This window comes from Haliotis asinina, chromosome 11 (assembly GCF_037392515.1).
Source record: "Haliotis asinina isolate JCU_RB_2024 chromosome 11, JCU_Hal_asi_v2, whole genome shotgun sequence".
Taxonomy (NCBI): Eukaryota; Metazoa; Mollusca; class Gastropoda; order Lepetellida; family Haliotidae; genus Haliotis; species Haliotis asinina.
This window is the reverse complement of record NC_090290.1, coordinates 397,436-420,671: the sequence shown is the minus strand read 5'-3', so window position 1 is coordinate 420,671 and position 23,236 is coordinate 397,436. Positions and strand designations below refer to the sequence as shown.

The 23,236-nt window shown below is 41.5% G+C and overlaps 1 protein-coding gene across 4 annotated transcripts in view; it reads left to right on the top strand.

Moving 5' to 3' along the window:
* Positions 1 to 21,207, top strand: part of LOC137255923 (uncharacterized protein YfbL-like) — an 84,123-nt gene extending 62,916 nt beyond the window's left edge. For 3 of the 4 annotated variants that reach the window (XM_067793518.1, XM_067793519.1, XM_067793520.1), the window contains exons 2-8: positions 14,755 to 14,945; positions 15,145 to 15,253; positions 15,642 to 15,758; positions 16,800 to 16,966; positions 18,288 to 18,567; positions 20,409 to 20,555; positions 20,738 to 21,207. In XM_067793518.1, coding sequence (XP_067649619.1) covers positions 14,755 to 14,945; positions 15,145 to 15,253; positions 15,642 to 15,758; positions 16,800 to 16,966; positions 18,288 to 18,567; positions 20,409 to 20,555; positions 20,738 to 20,814 — 1,088 coding nt within the window. In that variant the 3' untranslated portion in view covers positions 20,815 to 21,207. The remainder of the gene's footprint in view (positions 1 to 14,754; positions 14,946 to 15,144; positions 15,254 to 15,641; positions 15,759 to 16,799; positions 16,967 to 18,287; positions 18,568 to 20,408; positions 20,556 to 20,737) is intronic. The other variant, XM_067793521.1, reaches the window with a different exon arrangement.
* The last annotated feature ends 2,029 nt before the right edge of the window (positions 21,208 to 23,236 follow it).

Genomic DNA, 23,236 nt, shown 5'->3' with positions numbered 1-23,236 from the left:
AATATAACGATTGCAGTACGGGAATGTTTCAAGCAAGAGGAGTGAGTGAGTGAGTTTAGTTTTACGTCGCACTTAGCAATATTCCAGCTATATGGCGACGGTCTGTAAATAATCGAGCCTGGACCAGACAATCCAGTGATCAACAACATGAGCATCGATCTGCGCAATGGGGAACCGATGACATGTGTCAACCAAGTCAGCTAGTCTGACCACCCAATCCCGTCAGACGCCTCTTACGACAAGCATAGTCACCTTTTATGGCAAGCATGGGTTGCTGAAGGCCTATTCTACCCCGGGACCTTCACGGTTCTCAAGCAAGAGGAGGGCTATATGCAAACCAAAATCGTATATACACTACAATATGCCATAGGTGCGCCCTCTGCAATACAGAGCACTGTACGAAGGATCGAGAAAGAAACCAACAGTGCAACAAAGACACAATGGGAATCTCTACATGTGGACCACCCAATATTCAGAATATTCATAGCAAAAGTGGATGTCTCAGAAATACCTATAGAGCGAATACAAGCCAATATTTCCAAATTCGAACGATTTGTTTTGGACACATGGCTATGGTCTGTATTCTGTCAACTATACAAGGGATTTCTCTGGCACCCTAGATAGAAAGTGTCTCATGGAATACCTCCAAAGGATACATGACTTTCGAAACCAAAGAGATTTTGCAACAGGCATGGACTGCGAGGGACCCACCATCCTGGACAATATAAGGAGTGTAGGCAATCACGTCTTTACTTGAGTTGAAACCTGGAATGGCTATACCATGCAAACAAAAATCTGCAACAAGGTCGTTTCCAATATCGAAGCCAGAGAAGTACGAGAACACATCAGTGGCCATTTGGCTGCCTATGCAGATTGTTCCAATTAACACCTGCGGAAATCCTTTCTCCATCCAGATGTCCAGACTAGGGGTTGTACTCGCATAGAGGTCTCTTTATACGCGCATAGAACCAACACCGCATAGAGGTCTCTTTGTACGCACATAGAACCAACACCGCATAGAGGTCTCTTTGTATGCACATAGAACCAACACCGCATAGAGGTCTCTTTGTATGCACATAGAACCAACACCGCATAGAGGTCTCTTTGTACGCACATAGAACCAACACCGCAAAGGCAAACAATTTGGTGGACGAAGCACTAGAGCTGTTCTCGGGGGAAAACCTATTCGTTGTACAACCACCAGCAAAACAGTGGGAGAATCTATCGAAATGTCTAGACCGTTGGATGATGCTTGCAGACAGCTACAGGAGTAGAAATAGGACCACTACGATGCTACATGAAAGGTCCCCATACAAGAACTATACTATCTCAAAGTCGTAGGCCGACACAGCTACATCCCCAAAGTCCAAATCCAGATACAATGCTACCTCCAAACAAACATGTTGCTTTCGAATGAAAAAAAAAGACCAAAAATGCCATTGGTGTAGAAACTTCGAAATACGAGATAGAGGGATACCGGAAATCGTGGTTGGTCGTACTATACTATGCGGGTTGACAAGAGATCGTGAAAGACGATTGGAAGAGATTCTGCCAATGCAGAAGAATGGCGTAGAGATGCCTGGAGTCGATGAGAGAGGAATACAAACAGAATGAAGATAAATGTACGGAGGAAGTCCATTGCCTCGAAGAGATCGTCGCTACCAAAACGCTATGCAGAGATTTTGAAAAATGTGCTGGAAATAGTCGCAAACGATCTCTCCCTCTCTAGCACAATCCGCCTGTCTTGTCTTTTGGAAAAGAAAACCTATTCCATTCTCGGATGGCACATACAGAAATCCAAATGGGACTCCAGCAAGACTTCCTACAGACTGCTTGTGGAAAACAATGGTGAACCAATAGCAATTTGGGCAAACAAAGGTTTAGAACGAATTCTTTTAGCATGCAACCAATTTGAGACATGCGATAGGTGGGGCGAACTACGCACTGGACTCCCAATGGAGTAATTTCTTTCCGCATAGAGCCTAGCAGAAGTTTCAAAACAGAAAATGGTATTTCGATCTGTTGGAATCCAGTGTCTCTCATATCATTGCCAGATGCTATGGAAGAATCTGTTCATCTAGCACTTGCTACATAATCTGCAATACAAGATCTCGAAAGACCACGCCAAAATGCAATAGAAGAAACAAATCCAACCAAAGTGGAAACCAGAGAACCATACTGTGGCTGGTTCCAACTGTAGATGGAGAAGAAACAACAGACGTACATGTACCCGTATGTGGATTCTATCTAGAAAAAGAAATCGAACGGCTTGGAGAATACGATACTCTTCAAAACAGCAAAACTCCAATTCTCTGCTCCATCAGCAGACTGAAAAGAACCGCCCACAAAAAAAGAACAATAGATACTGTACACTAGAAATTGCAAGGTCTACACAACAACATGACCAGTAGAAATACAGAACAAAATCTTGCATACAAACAACCGAGAGACCAGTTCTTCCACTTCCTAGCTGTTTCGGGAGAAATATGTCCAAGTATGGTAGAAGTTTCTATTTTCTTTGCAATATGTTCCAGATCTTGCAAGGAATTGTGTTCCACACTGGGTTTGTTTGCTAGGGCAGTTTTGGAACTGATCGAATGGGAAGCGAGGTGGATTTCCTCTGCTGTATACAATATGCATGTTCGAGATGTATACACAGCACAGTATATATTTCGAATTGTGTGTACAATATTTTTTTTCTACTCCATGTGGAAGGGGTTCCTATGTTTGGTGTTGCTGGTGTCATCTCCATCTCACAGACCGGTGTGGTGCTGTGCTGTGCTGTGCTTCCAGGTCTTGTGGAAGACCTTCCAGAGAAAAACAGCAGATAGCGAAGGGTAGGTTCACCTTTGGGCTATTTCTAGCATCTGCCGCACCTTCTGGATATCCAGATGGGTCTCTTCTTGTTCCTCCTCGATGTCTTCTATATTCTTCTCGACTTTTTCCATATCCTCTTGGAGCTCTTCCTTGTCCAGTCTTGCAGCAGCCTGCAATGTATTTGTGGTTTGCTCCACATGAACTGACATCGCCGCAGTTTGCTCCACACGAGCCTCGAGCCTCCCCAAGCGGTTGTAGAAGTCCTGGATGCTGGGCGCAGTAGGCAGCAGACAATACCCTGTCAGTAGATGGCTCACTCGGAGGCAGGATGGTTGCAGGCAATACGCATCAGTAGATGTCTTGCTAGCAGACAAGATGGCTGAGGGCAATGCGTCCGTGCTGGGATTGACACCGGATTTGGAGCTTTCACTCTTGTAGTGTTGGTAGATGGTTCCGTGACCGCATTCCATGTTTTGCGTAGTCGATTGGAACCGTTACCAAATCATTGTCTTGTTTCTTGTGCTGGTACTTTTCCACATATCTTGTGAATCTCTTCCACTTGGTCTTCCGATAGTTGTCTTTTCGGAGGTATTTTGGTTGCAGTACATAGCTACATTGGCACAATTGTCCATATGGAAAACTAGTGCACACTAGTGCAGACTAAACAATCTAGTACACACTAGGCAAACTAGTGTGCAACTAGTGTGCAACTAATGTGCAACTAGTGACAGGGTATTGCCTGCTGCAGAATTCGCTGTCTTTTTGGACCAGGCAAATATCATTTGTTAAGACTAACAATCATTTGGCCTTTGTGGCACTTTAGGTACCAGCTAACATTGACTGAAATGTAAGTAATTGATTTAATTTGTTCTCTTTTCTTCTTGTTTCGATTCATACTTTATATGCTAAACGACAGTTTAGCTGGAAGGTATTGTGGCATCTCTGAAGCTACACACTCAGAAAAAAACAGTCAGAACCAGCAAGTTGGTAAAACATACAGAAATAGGATTTTGTTTGCTAATAGCCATCTGTTCATTAATTTGCAAAACGCCTTGAATGGTGATTTAGTAATATGTCAAAACTGGCGATATTTATGATGCATGTCATTTTCAGTAAATGTGCCCTCCCTACAATGAGAATAACAGAAAAGCAAATTTCAAACTGAATTCAAAACTGCAAAGTGCTTTCATCTTCGTGATGTATTTGGACATGATTTAATAGTTATATAGTGGGGTTCTATTCCATTCCCCTTCTAAGGCTATTTTTGTGGAACAAAGCCTCTTCAGCCCCTGTACAAAACAGCGAGGGTTGCGTTAGAGACATCCGTGGTTGTACCACCGAGCTCGCCAACCCTAGACCCGTTGGTTTAAATGTCTATTTACAGGCTGGCAAATTTAGCTCGACTGATGAACCGACGCAGAGGAGAGTAAATATCGAGGCCATTTACGTCCAGCCAGGCATGTCTGAACAACCATTTCTCAATCAATCTCCACATGCTGATAATGAGAGACACACAAATCTTTAATAAGAAGGGGTAATACTGTGTCGTGAGGGATGATCATCAACTCCTTTCGGATGAATCCATTACCCTGTCCGTCTTTCAAATGATACAAAGCCATTTCACCATCTTTGATATTCACTTGGTTGACGCGGAACATTGTCATAGACCATACGTGGTCTGTGGCACGACGTTTACACCTTCCTTCGAGTTCACAGGACTGATGTAGATACTTCACAATGACCCAGTCTGGTAGTGTTTTTCTCTTTGCCACTATGCGATGGTGCAATCAATTCAGTCATCATGGATTTCATTCGAATGGCTTCGCCAGATCTTTTATTGAGGAACTGAGTGACCTCATTGTTGATCGCCGATACCAAGTGTGCCATCCATTCCGGCGATTGTTTTTTAGGGTTGACCATCTCTTGGGCATACTGATGTCCTAACAAACACTAAAGTCGTGTTAAATCCTTTGACAGTGGCTTGGCTTCGGTGAGCTCCTGACACGCCTCGTCTCACCTGGATGTTGTGCTTTGATAACAGCTGCAACACAGCTCACATCAACTCGCATCTGGGATTAACTTGAAAGTCGGTCAGCCAGGTCAAGTGACCGCCTTCATAGATCTAAGGACTTGACTCAAACCTTTGGTCACTAACAGCTCTGCTCCCATGGAGCGACTGGCCACATCCACGATGGAGAGGAGGTACTTATATATTTTGTTCCTCATCCGGTTGTGTTGGAGAAACAGGAGGTTGGGTCGATGGCACAATTGTGTATGGAAATGTCAAACTTACTTCTTGGGATTTATGATCGAGCCGGCAGATGGCTTGTATTTTGAGCCAAGCTTTGGTGGTATCCTCAGGGACATGCTTCAGGATGGCAGCCACACCTATCCAGTAACCCCGAAGGCAGTAGTAAACCTTCTCCATTATGTATACACGTTATCGTTCATTCAGTAGTCTGCCTAGGCCTCTACACATCGAGTGGGGTGTCCTTTATTCAGGAGTCTTGGAAACTCCCAATGCATCGATACCTGTTGGTATCCACAGCTATGTATGTATATGCCATCTTTCGAAATCCATCATTTGGTAACCAAGGGTGACAGCAAGATCTTGAGAGTGAGGCCATAGATTGTGTGCTTGCCTCTTCTCATTAAACGTGCCTTTATGGAACAGATCTCTAGAGCTTCTTTGAAGAGTGTGTGTTTGATGTGGTGTTTCACCACATATTTCTTGACCCCTTTCACCTTTCACGGTGTGTTTTTTATGGAATACATTTTGGATCTCACCAAACCTACTCTTTTGTTCATGCAGGGTGATACAACGATTTCCTATCACTAGTTGATCATCATCTAAGCTCCCTCTTCCTCTCTGAAACTCTTTCACTCAACATTTGATCTTACCAGAAGGGGAAGACTGCTTGTAAACAGCAATGAGTCTCTCTTCAACCTGCTTGGCCGTGTTGCCCTCCAGGATAAGAAACTTTATTACTGTTCTACATTCAACCTTGTCCATTTTTCACATTCACTAGGGGGTATAGCTCTTCTACAAGGCACTGCCACTGAAGAAATGTATCCAGCTATGTGATCCTACCGGGAATATGTAGCTAGAACACTAATATACGATAGGTTCCCTGCCCATTACTATTTGATACCCACTCGTAAGGCTCTGGTATTTGTTGTTTCTGGTGGATGAATTTTTCTTGTTGTCGTTGGGCATGTGAATTGTGATCACAGTCTCTGCTAGGTGACGGCAATCCTCCCAGTAGGTCAGCTAGCATGAAGCTATGTAGGTACTGTTCACAGTTATTTTTTGTCTCCATGCGTCCACTGACTGACCATACAACAGTCGGTTCGGCGTGTAGTGATACTTGTCATCTTTTTCGATCAGAATTAGATTGATTGTGCATTATGACATGAGACTGATTCGGTGCACAATGATTTTACTGCATTCGTGACCAAACACGTTGACGGTGCCATGTTTTTTGGTGTGAGGCATTCTACACCTGTGAAGTCAAAACGCAGAAGTCTCCAGAAGTCTCATGTCGTAGATGGAATGCTGTGGATTCCCTTTTGGTTCGTGCAAGGCTGGTATGAACACTACCACTGAGCAATAATTATTAATGTCATTCCCTTTGGATAATGACGGCGCATTTATCTGAAATGTTTGGGCACAGGGAGTGACTATCCTTTGAGTGGTTGGTAATTCACTGTGTCGAGATAAACAGTGTTGGTGGTATTCACAACCCAACCAGAGCCCATGTGGCTATATTTTTCCAATGATTCTTGTATGCGTAGCACCGAGGTATTGATGGTCTAGGGGACAGAGTCGGATTGGGTGATGTACTCGGTGCTAGCATTTGACTGAGGTTTTTGGAGTGACATTTTGATGGTTAACTGATATTTGGTTACTGGGCTTCTTGTTGAAAACGCTCATGTGGCTCATCCTAGACCTGTGGACGACCATGGTCAGCATGGCCCGTCTGTTGTACGTCACCGCCTAAGAATTTTTAACAAAGTAAGACACATTCCGACGGTGATTCCCCCGACCACGAGTGCCATTTTTATGGTATATGTGTTTTTGATGTTTTTGTGTTGATAGCAATGTCAGCGATGGTCGAATGCTTGGCTCTGAGCTGGGGGTGGTTTTACTATACCTGTTTCATTGGTATGCATGAGTGGTGCGTCGTGAACCTGGGATTGATCCCAAACTTTTGATCGCAGATCGCCATGACAATTTCATTGTTATAGCCCACCACTGTCAGTTGCATGTCGCTCAGAGTCATGTACAACCTCACCCACAACATTAAGTCCACTTTCGACCGGGTATATTGCAACGTGTCTTGGTATCACTGCATGACCATCGGTAAATCCACCGGTCTGGCAAGGCATCCTCGACATTCACCACTAACTGCTTCTGTGCATCGTAATCCATCATTTTACCGATGATGCCAGAATGCGTTTGCACCTGCTAGCTCAGCATGGCCACATGCACGATCATACAGGTTATTGATCACACTCCTCAAGAATGAACGACTCAAACGGGACGTCCTGCTTTCAAATAAGAACAAAACCAACTTGAGATTCAGTTGGTCTCTGGCCAGGGGTTGCCGCAGAATGACATACCACTGCAAACCACCGTTACAGGTACGAAACTACCCACCTTTGTGCTGTATTGCAGACAGTACATCCATCTCAATCAGCTGCTCACAACAGACAATGTTCAAGATGAACGCCCTTCCATGCTGTTAATAGCAGTGTCCTTGAAAATAGAAACAAATAAATGAATCGTTCTCTTAGCATACAAGAAATTAATGTGGGTCACCCTCACGAAACTCCAACTCTCGGTGTTAGATGAAAACACTCAAACCGGTCAAAATCGACTACCTCAGCATCATGGAGCACGTCAAACCCTGGCTGCATCTTCGCGTTCTGGTAGCGTTGAACAAATGCGTTGAAGAGCCCGCTGGCAATATCAGTGCCCAAGTCAGTGTCGTAGATGTTGGAGGAGCAAACAGCAACACGTGGTAGGACCTCATCTGCAACGACATGGACGAATGGATTACCGTCGCAGCGTTCGGTGGCAAGCTGTTCGACCTGGACGAAGTCGAGAGGACGGTCGTTGTTTGAGACACGCCGTACACACCAACAATGACAAATGTGTGCTCATGCTAATTCAGATCGACAGGATTTTCACCCTCAAGCTCAGGTCTCCCTACACGTTCACGGAAAACAAAGGCCACTATCTGACCAAAGTCGTCAACAACAGGACGCTGATCTTGGCTTACGTCTATACGCATAGACGAAGCATGGTCGTCCAGATACTATCACGTAAAATAGCCCTCACGATCTCAAGTAAACACGGGATGCAAAACATGGCATTGCAGGTGGTGTCGGAACTCGACTGCGTGGTCAACGTCCTGGAAAATATGCCGGAGAATTCTACGTTGGTCAATAAGTCTAGCTCAGCTAAAATAACGGACAGCGTTGGCATCAAAATCGCGAAAGGGATCAAACTGCGGTGGACCAACAACAACAACAACAATCAATCAATCATCATAAACATTGTCGTATTTATGTACAACCAGGAAGAGTCCCCGCTTCCAGCCTCGACAGGGGTCATGGTGTTTCAAGACCAAAGAGCATCGTGTTGTATTTTAGGAGGCTTACACTGTGAACAGTCACCACATGTATTCAACTTTTGAGCATTGTGCAATTTCTGTCTTTCAGTGATGTAGAAAACTAACAATTTTGCATAATTATCTAACACAACTATACCATAAGATATATGGATAGACGTTTCACACTATTTTGTGCATTTTGTTTCTATACAGTATTTTGTTGAAAATACCTCAAACACTTTGTTATCATTTGATGAAAACTGAGACCATATACATGTAAGAATTATGTGTTCTCTGGTGAAATTCAACAGGCCACATATTCTGCTAGAATTCAAGTAAATAGAAAGATCTTACTTTGATATCCTTTCCTGGGTTTGGAGCAATGACATAATATGAAATTAGTCTACTGAACTTCCACGGATTGTTGCTGTTTGCTGAAGTGTCTGATGGTGATGTGTTCCTGTTACATACAGTATGAAAAATTGCCTTTGCCAACTTAAAAAAAGAAATGTCAGGCTCTGTAAGTATTTGAGACAGACAGCCAGACAGAAGATTTTATTGTATGAATGGCCATGAGGCCAATAATACATCGACATTTATAACTTAATTTAATTTATACATGATCTGTACGTGACTGCATTATTTTGTACAATTCACAACAAAACGTACCAGTATACTAGCTGATTTTGAATTCAAAAGAGCTATAAACTTACGAGGATTTGGGTTGGTGTAATAATAGCATGGTAGATATATTTTTCGTACATCGTCATACAATGACATTCTAGTAATACATGATATTTGCTTTCTATCTTATTGTTGACACATGCCAATTGCGGAACAGTCCCCTCCATCAGTATTTTTAAGCGCACAGTTGCGGTGTGTGCACTTCTCCTATAGTCTTCTATATAATTGCATGATAAGACCAGCGATACTCAATTTCGTCAGCGCTCTACGCAAATGAACAGAATGTAATACTCGTAAGTAGGTTTCCGGCATTATATGAAGTTTATAGGTTGAATAAGTCTGCAAATAATAGGAAGCATTTACGGAAGCTGTCCACTCTTGATAATAAATATCTTTACATCTTTGTTTAAATATACTCATGAAACAATTCATTATTACCTACCTTGGTTAAACCAAGCATAAGACAGGCCATGCTGGAACAATAACTCTAGCACTGCTGAGCCCCAATTGGTATCTAGACATTTTAACATAAGATACGATTTTTTTTAATTTCGACAGTCAGGCTGTCTCAGTAGCCGTAAACCAATACGATAATATTCTAGTTTTATAATTTACATGAAGTGGATGTCGGCCACACTCAGCTAAGTTAGCTTTTGTGCGTGAGCAGTAACAACAGGACGCTGTTTGAAAGACAAATTTACAAAAATGTAAGTGCACCTTTTCATTGTTTTGTCGATACACTGTCCCCAAGATTTCTGCTCCATACAATAACATTTAACATTTGTAATACGTACTACGAAGCAACGTAATCATTTTGCCATGTAGGCCATTATTTAGGAGAACTGAAAGAAATTTGTTTCTATACACTGTGTCGAAAGCTTTCTGGTAATCGACGAAAATACAATAAAATTTGCCGCGATCCTTTCTGATATATTTATGTATTGAGGAGTTGAAAATAAATATTTGGTCAATTGTGCTATAATCTTCCCTAAATGCCGCCTGTGAATGGGATATCAGGTCTTGTGAGGTGACCCAAATTTTAATGCATGATCATAGTATGTACATAAATACCTTACTAAGAATATCAAGAAGGGCAATCCACCTGTAGTTATTCGGATCATTCCTGTTTCCAGTTTTATATAAGGACACAATCAAACCCATATGCCATGATTCTGAACGTTTCCTTTGTTCAATATTTCATTGAAGAACCGTTTGTTAAATGGCAATAGTAATGAACATGACTCTTTCAGAGCTTCTGTGGGAATACCGTCCGCAGCAGGGGATTTACCCCTCTTAAGATGTTTCATTGAATTCAATATATCTTCGTGAAGGTCCCGGGGGTAGAAAAGGTCTTCAGCAATCCATGCTTGCCATAAAAGGCGACTATGCTTGCCGTAAGAGGCGACTAACGGGATCGGCTAGTCAGACTCGCTTACTTGGTTGACACATGTCATCGGTTCCCAATTGCGCAGATCGATGCTCACGTTGTTGATCACTGGATAGTCTGGTCCAGACTCGATTATTAACAAACCGCCGCCATATAGCTGGAATATTGCTGAGTGATGCGTAAAACTAAACTCACTCACTCACTCACTCACTTCGTCAGAGATCTCGGTACCTAACAGATCATCACAGTTTCTACACTCGTTGCAGCTTCCAACATCATGACTGTCTAAGAACTCTTTGACATCTTTGTCAAATTGCAAATTTTCAGTTAATTGGGGGTTTAGGAGATCCCTAAGATAATCAAACCATGTATTGGTCGATATGTTGTTACGAGTGTGTGTTTTCTGTATATTTTGTTATTAATTCAATAATAATTATTATTGGGTCACAACATTTAGTGTTTTGAATATTAAATATGATGGGTCACATTTCGTTTTAATAGCTGGTCAACACTTTTAGGATTATGGTTTTCCGGAATTTATCTGCTCCTAATTTTCTACGTGTTTACTTCCGGGAGACTTATTCGAGGGCATTCTACAGTGTTGACGATAATCATGTGTGCCCGAACTTTCGGGAAATCACTTAGAACACATGTATACAAAAAGGCTGGTTGCTGTGTGGAGGGCGACACACACTCATTCATATTTGCTGGCATTACATCAAGGCCAACACTTAAAAACCCGTCAATGCCTGACCTATATTATCTGCTGTCACACAGATCGCTGTGTTGACATTCTGCATAGTTGATTACCTCTCGTACTGAGACTTTGGCGAGTTGGATATATTGTATTTTTGTGACCCATTGACTTAGATTTTGTCTCTCTTAAATTGTATGACTTTTTGTGTAATCAGCATTGTGAAATTGACTTGTGACTTTGTATACCTTGCTCTCGTTGCATAATAATATTATTTGAACGTTTATGACTTGTCTTTGTTCTGTTTTGCTGGTTCACAGGGGGATTTCTTACGTCGTTTGTCACGGTAAATTCTTAACAAAATTGGGGGCTCGTCCGGGATAGAATACATTTGATATTTGGGACCATTTGTGAAATATATTCCAATTGTTTGCAATTTTGCAACAAGTTAATTGTTGAACCAGCAAATTGGTGTTTGAACTTGAGAAGTTTGTATTGTCCCCTGACTCTGAGACAATTAGTCCGTTGAGGATGTCAGACTTATTGCAATTTTCTTCACATCTCAAACTTGATGCCAAACCTGCAATGAAGCAATTTCAGATTTTGAAAATTGTGTTGAATCATTAAATTGATGTGGGAGTTTTTGAAGATGATGTTTTGGAAATGGTGAGGGAGGAATGTTCGGACCAATTAGAAATAGCGAAACTTGAAATTCAGTTACAAATTCAAAAAGAAGAAAAAAGAAAACAAGAAGAACTGAAAAAGATGGAAATGAAAAGGTTTGAGATGGACAAGGAAATAGAAAAAGAAATAGAAAGGAATTAGAATTGAAGAAATTGCAAATTGACAAAGAAATTGCTCTGAAAAAAACTTGAAAATCCTCCTGAGAAAACCCTTCTTCCACTTTTGAGATTGCAAGGCATGCTAGACTTGTACCCCCTTTTAATGAGAAAGAAGTAGACAAATACTTTCTACATTTTGAGAAAGTCGCTGAATATCTCAAGTGGCCTAGGGAGTCATGGACTATGCTATTGCAAACTGTTTTGAAGGGTAAAGCTCAGGATGCTTATTCAGCTTTGTCAGTACGACAAATCTCAGATTATGATCTTGTCAAGAGTACACTTTTGAAAGCTTACGAGTTAGTGCCTGGGGCTTATCGTCAGAAATTCAGAAATGCTCACAAAAGGGGCACTGGGACTTTTGTAGAGTTTGCTAGAGAGAAGGAAACAGAGTTTGATAGGTGTTGCGGGTCTAAGGAGGTCACAGATTTTGATGGTTTGAGACGGTTTGTGTTGATGGAAGATTTCAAGCAGAGTGTTCATGCTGACCATAAGACTTATTTGAATGAACAAAAGGTTGATGGCTTACATCGTTTGTCACGGTGAATTCTTAACCGAAACAATGCGTGCAGGTGCAGAGTTAGTTTCACAATGTCTCTTATACTGATTTCCAGAAGTCTTTACAACTTACTTTTCGCAGCGTTAGCAATTTCGTTACTTATACTCTTGTCACAGGTTGCTTTTTGTCCTTTTTTTTGCTTTTTGTTACTGGGGGATGATGAGAGTCCGTTTTTTTAGTTTTTAGATTTATTATGGATATGGGTTGACACTATGCAGTAATCCACTAAACTGATCCCTCGGCAACCTATGAACGGAAACTCCCCTTTATGGTCCGACCCCGATCTCCCATTAAGAACGTGTAGTTTCAATTTTCTGCACATGCGTAACAACTGTAAGTGCTTGACATTGTCGTCAAGAAATCCAAATTCAGATCTCAACGAATTAGCCCCCAAACTCGACAACACATAATCATATATTGCGGGGCTCAATTATGGGAAAGAAAATCTATCTCAAAAACAGGTTGCACCTCCTACGCAATATATAATTATCTATTACTTTTGGTTTTACTGTCGGTGATTCACAGCATCATTACAACAAACTTCTTCTGGGCCTGGCATGATCATTTTATATTACTTTCATAAAACTGAAGAAACAGGGTCACTCTTTAAGTCAATATCAGTTTTGTCATTGCTCCAAGCTAGTCTGTTCCCCAGATGAACACAGTATGAACATGCACAGTCTGCAAGAAGGCATAAGTATCAGGTTACATTTTGCAGTATTTGGTTGCACTTGTGCAAATTCTTAAAAAAACACAAACGACATGGCGATTTCAAACAATGTGAAAAACTAGCAGGTAGAATTTGTACTTAGAAAGCTCTGTTTCTTTTTTGAGGCAACAGAATTGTTTTCAATTTGGCTCCTACTTGTAGAAGCAGAGACGGCCATTTTATTGTCTACGGTAAACGTCGATTTTGAGTGAAATACAATCATACAAAGATGACTATTTTTGTATTCCGTCATTCCATTTTTTAAAGAAATCCAATAACAAAACATTCTTCAACTAAAGCTGGTTTCATCATGGAGACGTTTCCTTTTTGTGACGATAGACTCATAACAATATTATGAAATTGACATACTGACATTTAATAATATCGCCCCTTGTCAGAACATCATTCGAAAATCATCGACCACGAAATCAACGAAAGAAGACAAATGTTGATCAAATTATAAAAAAAAATAGAAATGTTTCAAGTTACACAGACTAACTCAAGACCATTTACTGAGAAGGCTGAGAATTAATGTACCCCTTGCATAATTCAAATTACACATAAATCCGACTTGTTGAATACATTTTGCAAGTTTTATGTGTGGATGTCATTATGCTGATGTCCTGTCGACTGGGTTCAAGAATAGCATTGAGAGGAATAGATAACCATAGCGTCCAGTATCCCATAATATATGCTTAAAGGAACATTGGTGTAAAATGAGGTTTATTGTTACTTTCAGGTAGGGGCTGTTGTATGGTTAAAGAGTAGCATCTTTTAGCGTAACGTAGTATGACGCTGTCGCAGACCATTATACCATCGACTTTCCACTCCGAGTTTTCATTCCGACCTCTACTAATGTTCTCACGGACAATTCTAGAAACAAGGATGCTACTTCACCTTCACGTTCGCACAATTATGATAAGTATACACGCAAAACACACACAATCTCTACTTCTGGCAGCGTATATCACAAGTTATTTATCTCGAGTTGACATGTACAAACTCGGAGTGTAATGGTCTCAGTTAATCTGCTGCTTTCATGTAAATGTCATCATGTATATCTTAAGAAGTCTCGTACGTGTTTCTAAGCCATTAGGAGACCAAAACGTTGTGACAATGAAAGCATGCGAATGTTAGTCACTGAAACAAAATACTGATTATTCAAGTAAATCAAGGACACAAACTTTATATCGCTTGAAAGGTAGAAAGTAGATCATAATTTATAGTTATTGTTGTAAATGCATTAGCAACATATTCAAATGCATGTACCTATAGGAGTACATTATATGAATCAATTTTAACATTAGCTAAAATCTAATGTCCGATCGCTCGCATTTCTCAAACTACTGGAAAATCAATTCCGCTCTCGTTCCAAAAAGCTATGATCTTTGAAATGGTCGTGGATGACCCAACAGATGTAGTACATGACTTACCTGTGTACATATAGGGTCAGTGCACGGAACAACAGATGTAGACACGGCCTGGATGAAGACCACCATCCAAAGCCACTTCTCCCAGTCACGGAACCATGTCTCAGGCTCCAAGTACAAAGAGCAGGCAAAGAATTTCATCTTGGAGCAGTTCACTGGGTATGGCTTGGAGACCCACACTCACACATTTTCTACGGGTATCTCGATGGTAGGTCTTTCAAGCCACCAATCTTTACTTCTTAAATGTATTATAGAATTGGTTGAATTATAGAATGATGTCCTGTTGAGTAATGCCCAAACAGTATTCTGGAGTTTCGATTTCATTGCCTTTGCCATTGAGTTTACAGTTATTCCCGGAGTTGTCTTGGTTTTCCTATGTAACTGATGACTCACTTTCAATATTTCAGGTTAAAGGCAAGAACGTGATAGGTGTCTCGAAAGGAAAGTATTTCAGAACCGACCAGGACCGAGTAGTAGGTGTGGCTGCTCATTACGATACTGCGAGAGACACCCCAGGTATGGACGGACTGGCGTACAAAATAAAGGTGTAAGGTGAAAGGGCCATTGTAACTGCATTGTCGTGTACGGAAGTATTATAGCCGAGTAAAAGATGTCAAATATCCAGTTCCCTCACAACACACGGACCTAATTCTTCATTTGCTTTACTTTGACTACGCCTTTCAGACTGGGGATGGGTATTGCCCAGAGAACTGAGACTGTTCTTTACCACTTCTTCTTCATCAAGGAGAGGGGCGCTGGGCTAACCTAGTGATTAAAGCGTTGGCGCGTCATGCTGAAGCCCGGGTTCGATTCCCCATAGGTACATTGTGCGAAGGTCATTGCTTGTGTCCCAACCGTGATATTGTGGGGAAATTGCGGTGTAAACCTATACTCACTGTTTCAGGAGTGGATTCAAACGGAGCTGGTGTTGTGGGCATGTTGCAGGCAGCCCAACACCTCGCAAAGATTCCAAGAGACTTCACTGTGGTGTTTGTTGCATTCGACTTCTTGCTGAACGAAGGTTAGAACGAAGGTTTTACACTTCAAAAGAAAGAAAACAACGCATAAGCCGTTGTTAGAAAAATCGAAGAACTACTTCTTTACACATATGAGATAAGCCTGCGGAATAAACTAACGCGTTTGTGACCAGTAGACGGGGCAAGGAATGTAGACGAATACACTTGGTTGCTGCAGGTTCATGAGGTAGTCCGGGGATTTAGCTCGTACAATACACGCTGCTCCTAGCTATAACAGTGTCCAGTAGTATGATATAACAATCAAAACACGGTTCGCGCGGGGAGAGTGAATCTTACTTAGACAACAACCAATTCCCTCCTGTTTCAAACTGAATGCTTTGGAGGGCATTCCCATATATGCATATATATGATTAATACTTTGATTTAACATACCATTCGAGATTAGTGTCTTATATTGCTTTTGTAAATGTGGTTCCCATGCAGAGATTACATTTAATAAAATCACAAAAAGGGTTTCTTATACAATTTTCAACTAATGCTTTCCATTTGCAGCTACAGGAATATGATCTCTTTATCCATGTTATTTTGTGTGCATTAATAATGTTCTTAATTAGTGTGACACCAATTCCTCAATATTCAGATTGCATAGCAAAATTAATACATCTGTTTTATCTTTCCATACAAATTTGAAACAGGGTTGTTGAAATTTATTTATTATTTCGTATGGGGTGATGGAATTGAGGAAAATAAATGGTTTCATTTTGCAAATAATAGTGATTTCAAAATAACATTTCAACCAATTGGAGAAAGTGTTGCTATTGACCATATCTTCACTTCATTCTCTGTCTTTACAAAAAGTTAATTATGATTCTTCACCATAACTGTTGGTTTCACCGCAGTGTTGTCTTCACTTCCAGTCTTTTCTAATTTAACGATTCAGAGGATACTGTACTCTAAATACCGTTAAAAGTAGTGGCAGACACAATTCACTCATCTAATATTTAAGCATGCTTTCAAGGTAACATTTCCAATTCCCAAAAGATGTGACGCTAAATATACTTCTGTTTGCAAATACTCGTCCACAGACAGGGCTTGCACGAGTCTTGGCTGCGGAAGTGAGAGCTTTATGAATGAATGGGTGAACTCATACTGGTCAACGCCACCAACAACCGCCGGCGTCATTGTCATGGACACAATAATGAACTTCAACGACAGCCAGGAATCGCAGAGTCTACCTGCTGGATTTGACTCAGTAATATTTTAGTTCAACAAATGGTAGATTTGAAATTACAGGCTTGTACTTTGGGTAGTTAGTTGTGTATTATCTTCACATATAAACTTCAGACGTTATGTTTGCGAACCCGTGAAGGTCCGGAATAGAATAGCCCTTCAGCAACCCATGCTTGCTATAAAAGGCGACTTTGCTTGTCGTAACAGCCGACTAAGGGGATGAGGTGGTCAGGCTCGCACAGTTGGTTGCCAAGATCGATGTTCATGCTGTTGGTCACTGGATTGTTTGGTCAGATTTACAGACAGATTTAAACTATAACCTGTCCCTCCAAAACAAAAAAAACCCTCAAATGCGGTTATTCTGGGAAAAGCAAGATATGACTAAATATATAGTGAGTAGCACGCTTCAGGTTTTTATGTTAAATGTTATAGCTAGGCCAACTGTCATTACATAGATTTCACTACTGCTTCGGTTACTGTTATGTAGTTTCATTGCTTGATCATCTAATTATCGATCATAGACGGTTTATATGATCCACTCTGATAAATTTGCCGTCTTTTCCTCCGATTTATATGATATGATTCCGGCCCTCGGTTTTTTCCTTGTCCTCATGTTTACATTTCCAACCAAAACCTCGGGATTGTGTTGCATCCTGTACATGCAATTGCAATTACTTGTATTTGAGCTTTACAGAATCGGACAGTTGCGGTTTTCAGGTATTGGCTTTCGAAATTAAGGAAGAAATTATCATAGTTAAGGTGGCATTGATGTTGATAGACCTCGATTTCAGAATCAGTGGACATTTCTTTGCTCCATGCAGGACAGACTAGGGTAGTAAAATTTCGGAACCTTATAAAGAAAATGCTTTTTGGTAGGACATACAATATCCGTGGCGGTAAGCTGCAATAAAAAAACCTTTATTATAAAAGTTTCTTCCGTACGCCATTGAGTAGCCTTAATGCCAGAATGAACACGTGAAACGACAGTGTCTTTTTGGTCAGTTTACTCTTTTTTAGACAAAATAAACAACTTTCTGTCTCGCGGTTCTCAAACAAAATTTCGCATGATTTGTTTCTAACCAGTATGTGCACAAATGACCACTTCCTTAAATGTAGCCAGCATTGTATTTCTTGTTGTCACACTCAAATGTTGACCGTAATATGTGCTGCCATCGATATGTGAATAACATTCCAGCAATATCACAGCGCGAGACACCGGAAATGGGCTTCATATCATTGTACTCTACGTGGGGAATCGAACCTGGGTCTTCGTTGTCGTCACAAGCGAACGCATTAACCACTGGCTACATCAAAGCTGTTTCTCATTAATGAATTTGTTTCAGCTGTTTCCAAACGTTGTGAGCAGTATCGCCTCAAACAACAACAAGGGAGATTTCCTGGCAGTCATCGGACGCCCCTTTGACAGAGATGTACTCAATAAATTCATCCAGTCTTACAATGCGCTGGGTCAGTCTGAGTTTGGCGTGGAGAAAATTGATATATCCAGCTTAACTGAGTCAACCGTCACGGTCAGCGACATCAGTCGGTACTCGGACCTAATGAGAAGTGACCACAGAACCTTCTGGAGCCGTGGTATCCCGTCCATCTTCATCACAGACACTGGTAAGAACATGTCTTGCAGTACTGTAATATTCATCACAGACACTGGTGAGAACTTGTCTTACAGTACTGTAATCTTCATCACAGACACTGGTAAGAACTTGTCTTGCAGTACTGTAATCTTCATCACATGCTTTACCGATAGTGTAAACACACTTTAAAGAAAACGAAATCAAAACAAATATATAGTTTTATGTCATATGCTTATATTTATCTTATCCTTATTCTTTCATGAACCAAAGACCGGGAGTAGTGAAATAAATAGCTTTATTTATGTCAATAAGTACTTATATAAACACATCTCACCACCACCGTCCTTCCCGCACATTCCCTTTTCACAACTAACAAAAGAAACATTTCTGGTGCAGCTGGAACCAAAATTGGACATTCATAACTGAAAAGCCTATGCAAATCGATGTATTTAGTCAGCTTTGAACAGTCGTCACATGTAAATAATTATTATTTAATCATTTTGCTGTGAGTGTATTTACACCATCAAAACATACGACCATAGCGGAAGTCCGGCAGAAGATTAATGTGAAACCAACGAATATGCCTTCATTATAGGGAGTTTTCTTACTCACTGGCAATAGTGTTAAAACGAGGGTTACAACTGGTCTTCAGCAACCCATATTTGTCGTAGAGGTGACTGCCGGGATTTGGTGGTCAGACCAGCTGATTTCATTGGCACATGTCATCGCCTCCCAAAAACGCGTTGACCGATGCTCATGTTGTTGACCACGGGACTGTCAGGTCCACTCTCTATTATTTACAAACCGCCGCCAGAATATTGGAAGACTACTGCCGAGTTTGGTATTAAAAAACAAACAAACAAATGGTACGTTTGAAGTTATTCACTGAAATGTCTGGTCCAGTCTCGATTACTTGTATACCGCCGTGATTTAGTAGGAAAATTAGTTCGGCATTGGAACAATGAAATGTCTTGTAGTGAAGGTTGTGGCCGTGTAAGGCTCGCGTCAGGACGTTAAAGTGTATACGCACCCGTGGCCGACATATATATATACATAGTACATATGAATGCTTTGGGAATCTAGGTACAAGTAGGTTCGGAGGTATCTATATCCGGCCTTAGAAGGAGTGCACTGACTGGGTGGTTACACTCGGTGGAATGGTCGGTTCCATGTCCATAATGGTGTGGGTGTATTTTTGTAGCATACGATGTATGTGGTACCCAGCTGTCAGTGACCTTGTGTTTAGAGGTATAGGTTCTGACCCGTCTTCAGCAATCCATGCCTGCCACAAAAGGCGACTATGCCTGTCGTAAGAGGGAACTAACGGTATCGGGTGGTCAGGCTCTCTGACTTGGTTAACACATGTCATCGGTTCCTAATTGCGCACAGCGCAGATCTGATCCAGACCCGATAAATTACATATAGCTGGAATATTGCCGAATGCGGCATAAAACTAAATTCACTGACTCACTTCAGGCTCTCCAGCCACTGAGTATCTCTACATTGATACACGTAGTAACATAACTGAGTGAGTGAGTATGGTTTTATGCCGTTTGTAGCAATATTCGAACAATATTACGGCGGTGGATACCAGAAATGGTCTTCAAGAAGCGTCCCCGTGTGGTGACTCGAACCTGGGCCTTCGGTGTGACAAGCGAACGCTTCATCCACTAGACTAGCCCACCAAGTTCATGTACGATAGATAATACTTGAAACCAGACACTCCTTGACGTGGTGAAATATCGTTCATGTTTTCATAAACATGCTGACATAATAGTCACTGTGACATTTTGTTGTGGATGACCTACAAAGATCCTTTTGAACGTTTCCCATCATATTCGATCCTCAATGAAATACAATCTTTTGTTACAGCCAACTTTCGGGGTTACATGAAAACCTGCTTCCACAGCTCTTGTGATGACATGAGCCGGGTCACCGACAAGATGATCCAGTTCGCCGGGAAGACTACCCAGGCCGTCATTGACACTGTTAACAAACTGGCGCCAAGGTCAAGGGCAGGTAATTGGACATCTTGGCTTCACCATCTGTGTACACTGGATAAAAAGAATGCCTATATTCTTTTTCATTTTCTTGTGATTTAATCGATTTATTTATATAAAAATCGAAATGTTAATAATGACATCTGAAAATGCAGTTTCAGTTGTCAGTTCTAGCCTTGTGTGGTCTCATATCGTTTCTAGGAATCCACCGTGCAGATGTGTCTCTACTTGGGTTTCTTGGGACGCTCCTGTGGATCAACGCCGTCTTTACCGTATAGACCCCAATGTAACCAGCTGCCTTTACCGTATAGACTCAAGTGTAACCAGCCGCCTTTACCGTATAGACTCCAGTGTAACCAGCCGCCTTTACCGTATAGACCCCAGTGTAACCAGTCGCCTTTACCGTATAGACCCCAGTGTAACCAGTGTAATCTTATTTGTTTTTACAATTAGCACGCAAAACCTCTTCCGAATCCACACATTGTTTGTTTTCGTTTCATTATCCAGATTTAGATGTGACATGATCCTGTGAAATATATTATATTATAACAGATTGTGTAAATGCTGGTCATTAAATGTAATGAGGACTATATCTACTCGGTACCGTTCCATGTTTACTTTCTCCAAGTGCAATCGCAAATCTAACTGAAATAAATTTGTCTCTGAAGCAACCTTACATTTTGTGCTGATGAAACTAGAATGTTTACTGTCAGCCATAAGTGAAAGTATTGTTTGAAGACATGAAGTCTACGCCGCACTCAGCAATATTCCAGCTATATGGCGGCGATCTGTAAATAATCCAGTGACGAGCAACATTAGCATCGACCTGCGCCACTGGGAAACGGTGACATGTTTCAACCAAGTCGGAGAGCCTGACCACCCGTTCCCGTTAGTCGCCTCTTTCGACAAGCATATTCGCCATTTATGGCAACCATGGGTTACTGAAGGCCTATTCTACCCCGGACATTCACGGCCAAAGATGTGGTGGTGTGTAGTGCTGTGCATGGGGCTCAGGTCTAAACTCAGTAAAGCAAGGTTGAGTTTGAAATGGTTGACCATATTTGGCAGCATGACTCATGAGAGTTACTTGGACTTCAGTTCTGTCCCGTAACGAAGCATGTACATGGTACATGTGAGTACATGTGAGTGATATAGGTTCAGTATTGCCTTTGCACACCCAGCAGAGAGGGTTCGAGCGATCCTTTATTATTTTTTTGTCATAAAGTAGTAGTGTAGATTGATGAACTGGGTGAATTTGAATACCCCTTGAATACTATCACTTAGCGAGCCCTCGTCTTATATCATGTACGGGGATAGTAATACTCTTCATTTAAAACGTGGCGAGGTAACTAATGATCATGATGGATCGGTTAAGTTACAAGGGGGAGGAGTTATTGAACATATTGTAGAAGATCAGGCCTACACCAATCTTGGAATGCAAGTTCGAGACAACTGCCCAAATGAATGCCCAAATTCCGGATAAACTTCAGGCCGAGTATAAATCTCGTTTAAAGAAAATCTGGAGCTCAGAGTTAAATGCACGAAACAAGGTCAAAGCCACCAATACTTTTGTTGTGCCAGTCCTGTCCTACTCCTTTGGAATAGTTGATTGGACAAAACAAGACATCCAGAGTCTTGACCGCCTGACTAGAAGGATCATGTCTGATAACAGAGCACACCACCCTCGTTCCTCTCTTAATCCTTTATACATGCCAATCAATTCTGGAGGTCGGGGTTTAATTAATGTGGAGGCTCTTCATAACAGAATTTTATTGTGTACTGTTGCACATGTTTATTTACCGGATGATCCTCTGGTGATGCACGTTAAGACTCACGATGAAAGCAAGGAATTCCACAGCTATTTTAAGCGTGTCAAGGTTGTTGGACACAATCTGAAATTTGAAGTTGATATTGTTGATGGTGATGTACTGCTGGACGGTACAGCGATGGGAGTAAACCAGGTGAAGTCCTTTACCAAATCTGTCCAAAGTCGGTCTTTTGTGGATAAGTTGTCTGAGAAGCCATTGCATCGTGTTTACGTGCAGTGCGTGGAACAGAACAGCAATCCAACTGACTCCCTTGCCTGGATGAAGTCGGCTGGTCTCAAATGTGAAACTGAGGGCTTCCTTTTTGCTGCTCAGGACCAGCCACTTCCCACTCGCAATCGCCAGAATGTAATTCTTAATCAAAATGTGAACATGAAATGTCGTCTTTGCAATGAATTTACAGAGACTGCCCAACACCTTGTCAGTGGATGCCCTTCCTTGGCACAAACAGCATATCTTAAAAGACATGATGGCATGGCTCGCTGCTTTTACTATCGTCTCCGCCATGCCTGTGGCTTTTACCCCGAGGTCCATCCATGGTACGACCCTGAACCTGTCCAGGGCGTCCTGAAAAATGATGCAGCCAACAAACCTGATCTTGTCCTTTTTGATAAAACCAATGAAATTATTTATATCATTGAATTTACTGTCCCTTTTGACAGCAATGTGATTGGCAAGATTCAGGAAAAGCATGATAAATATGCGGACCTCGCGTTTGAAATGTCTCACTTGCATCCCGAGTACACTGTCGTCAGGCTCCCCATTGTTCTCAGTGCCCTTGGTTTGGTACCTCGTGATCTCTTGGCGCAGATGAGTAGAGTACCAGGGTTCTCCACTGGGGACACAGCCCTTCTGACAATCTGGGAAATGCAGA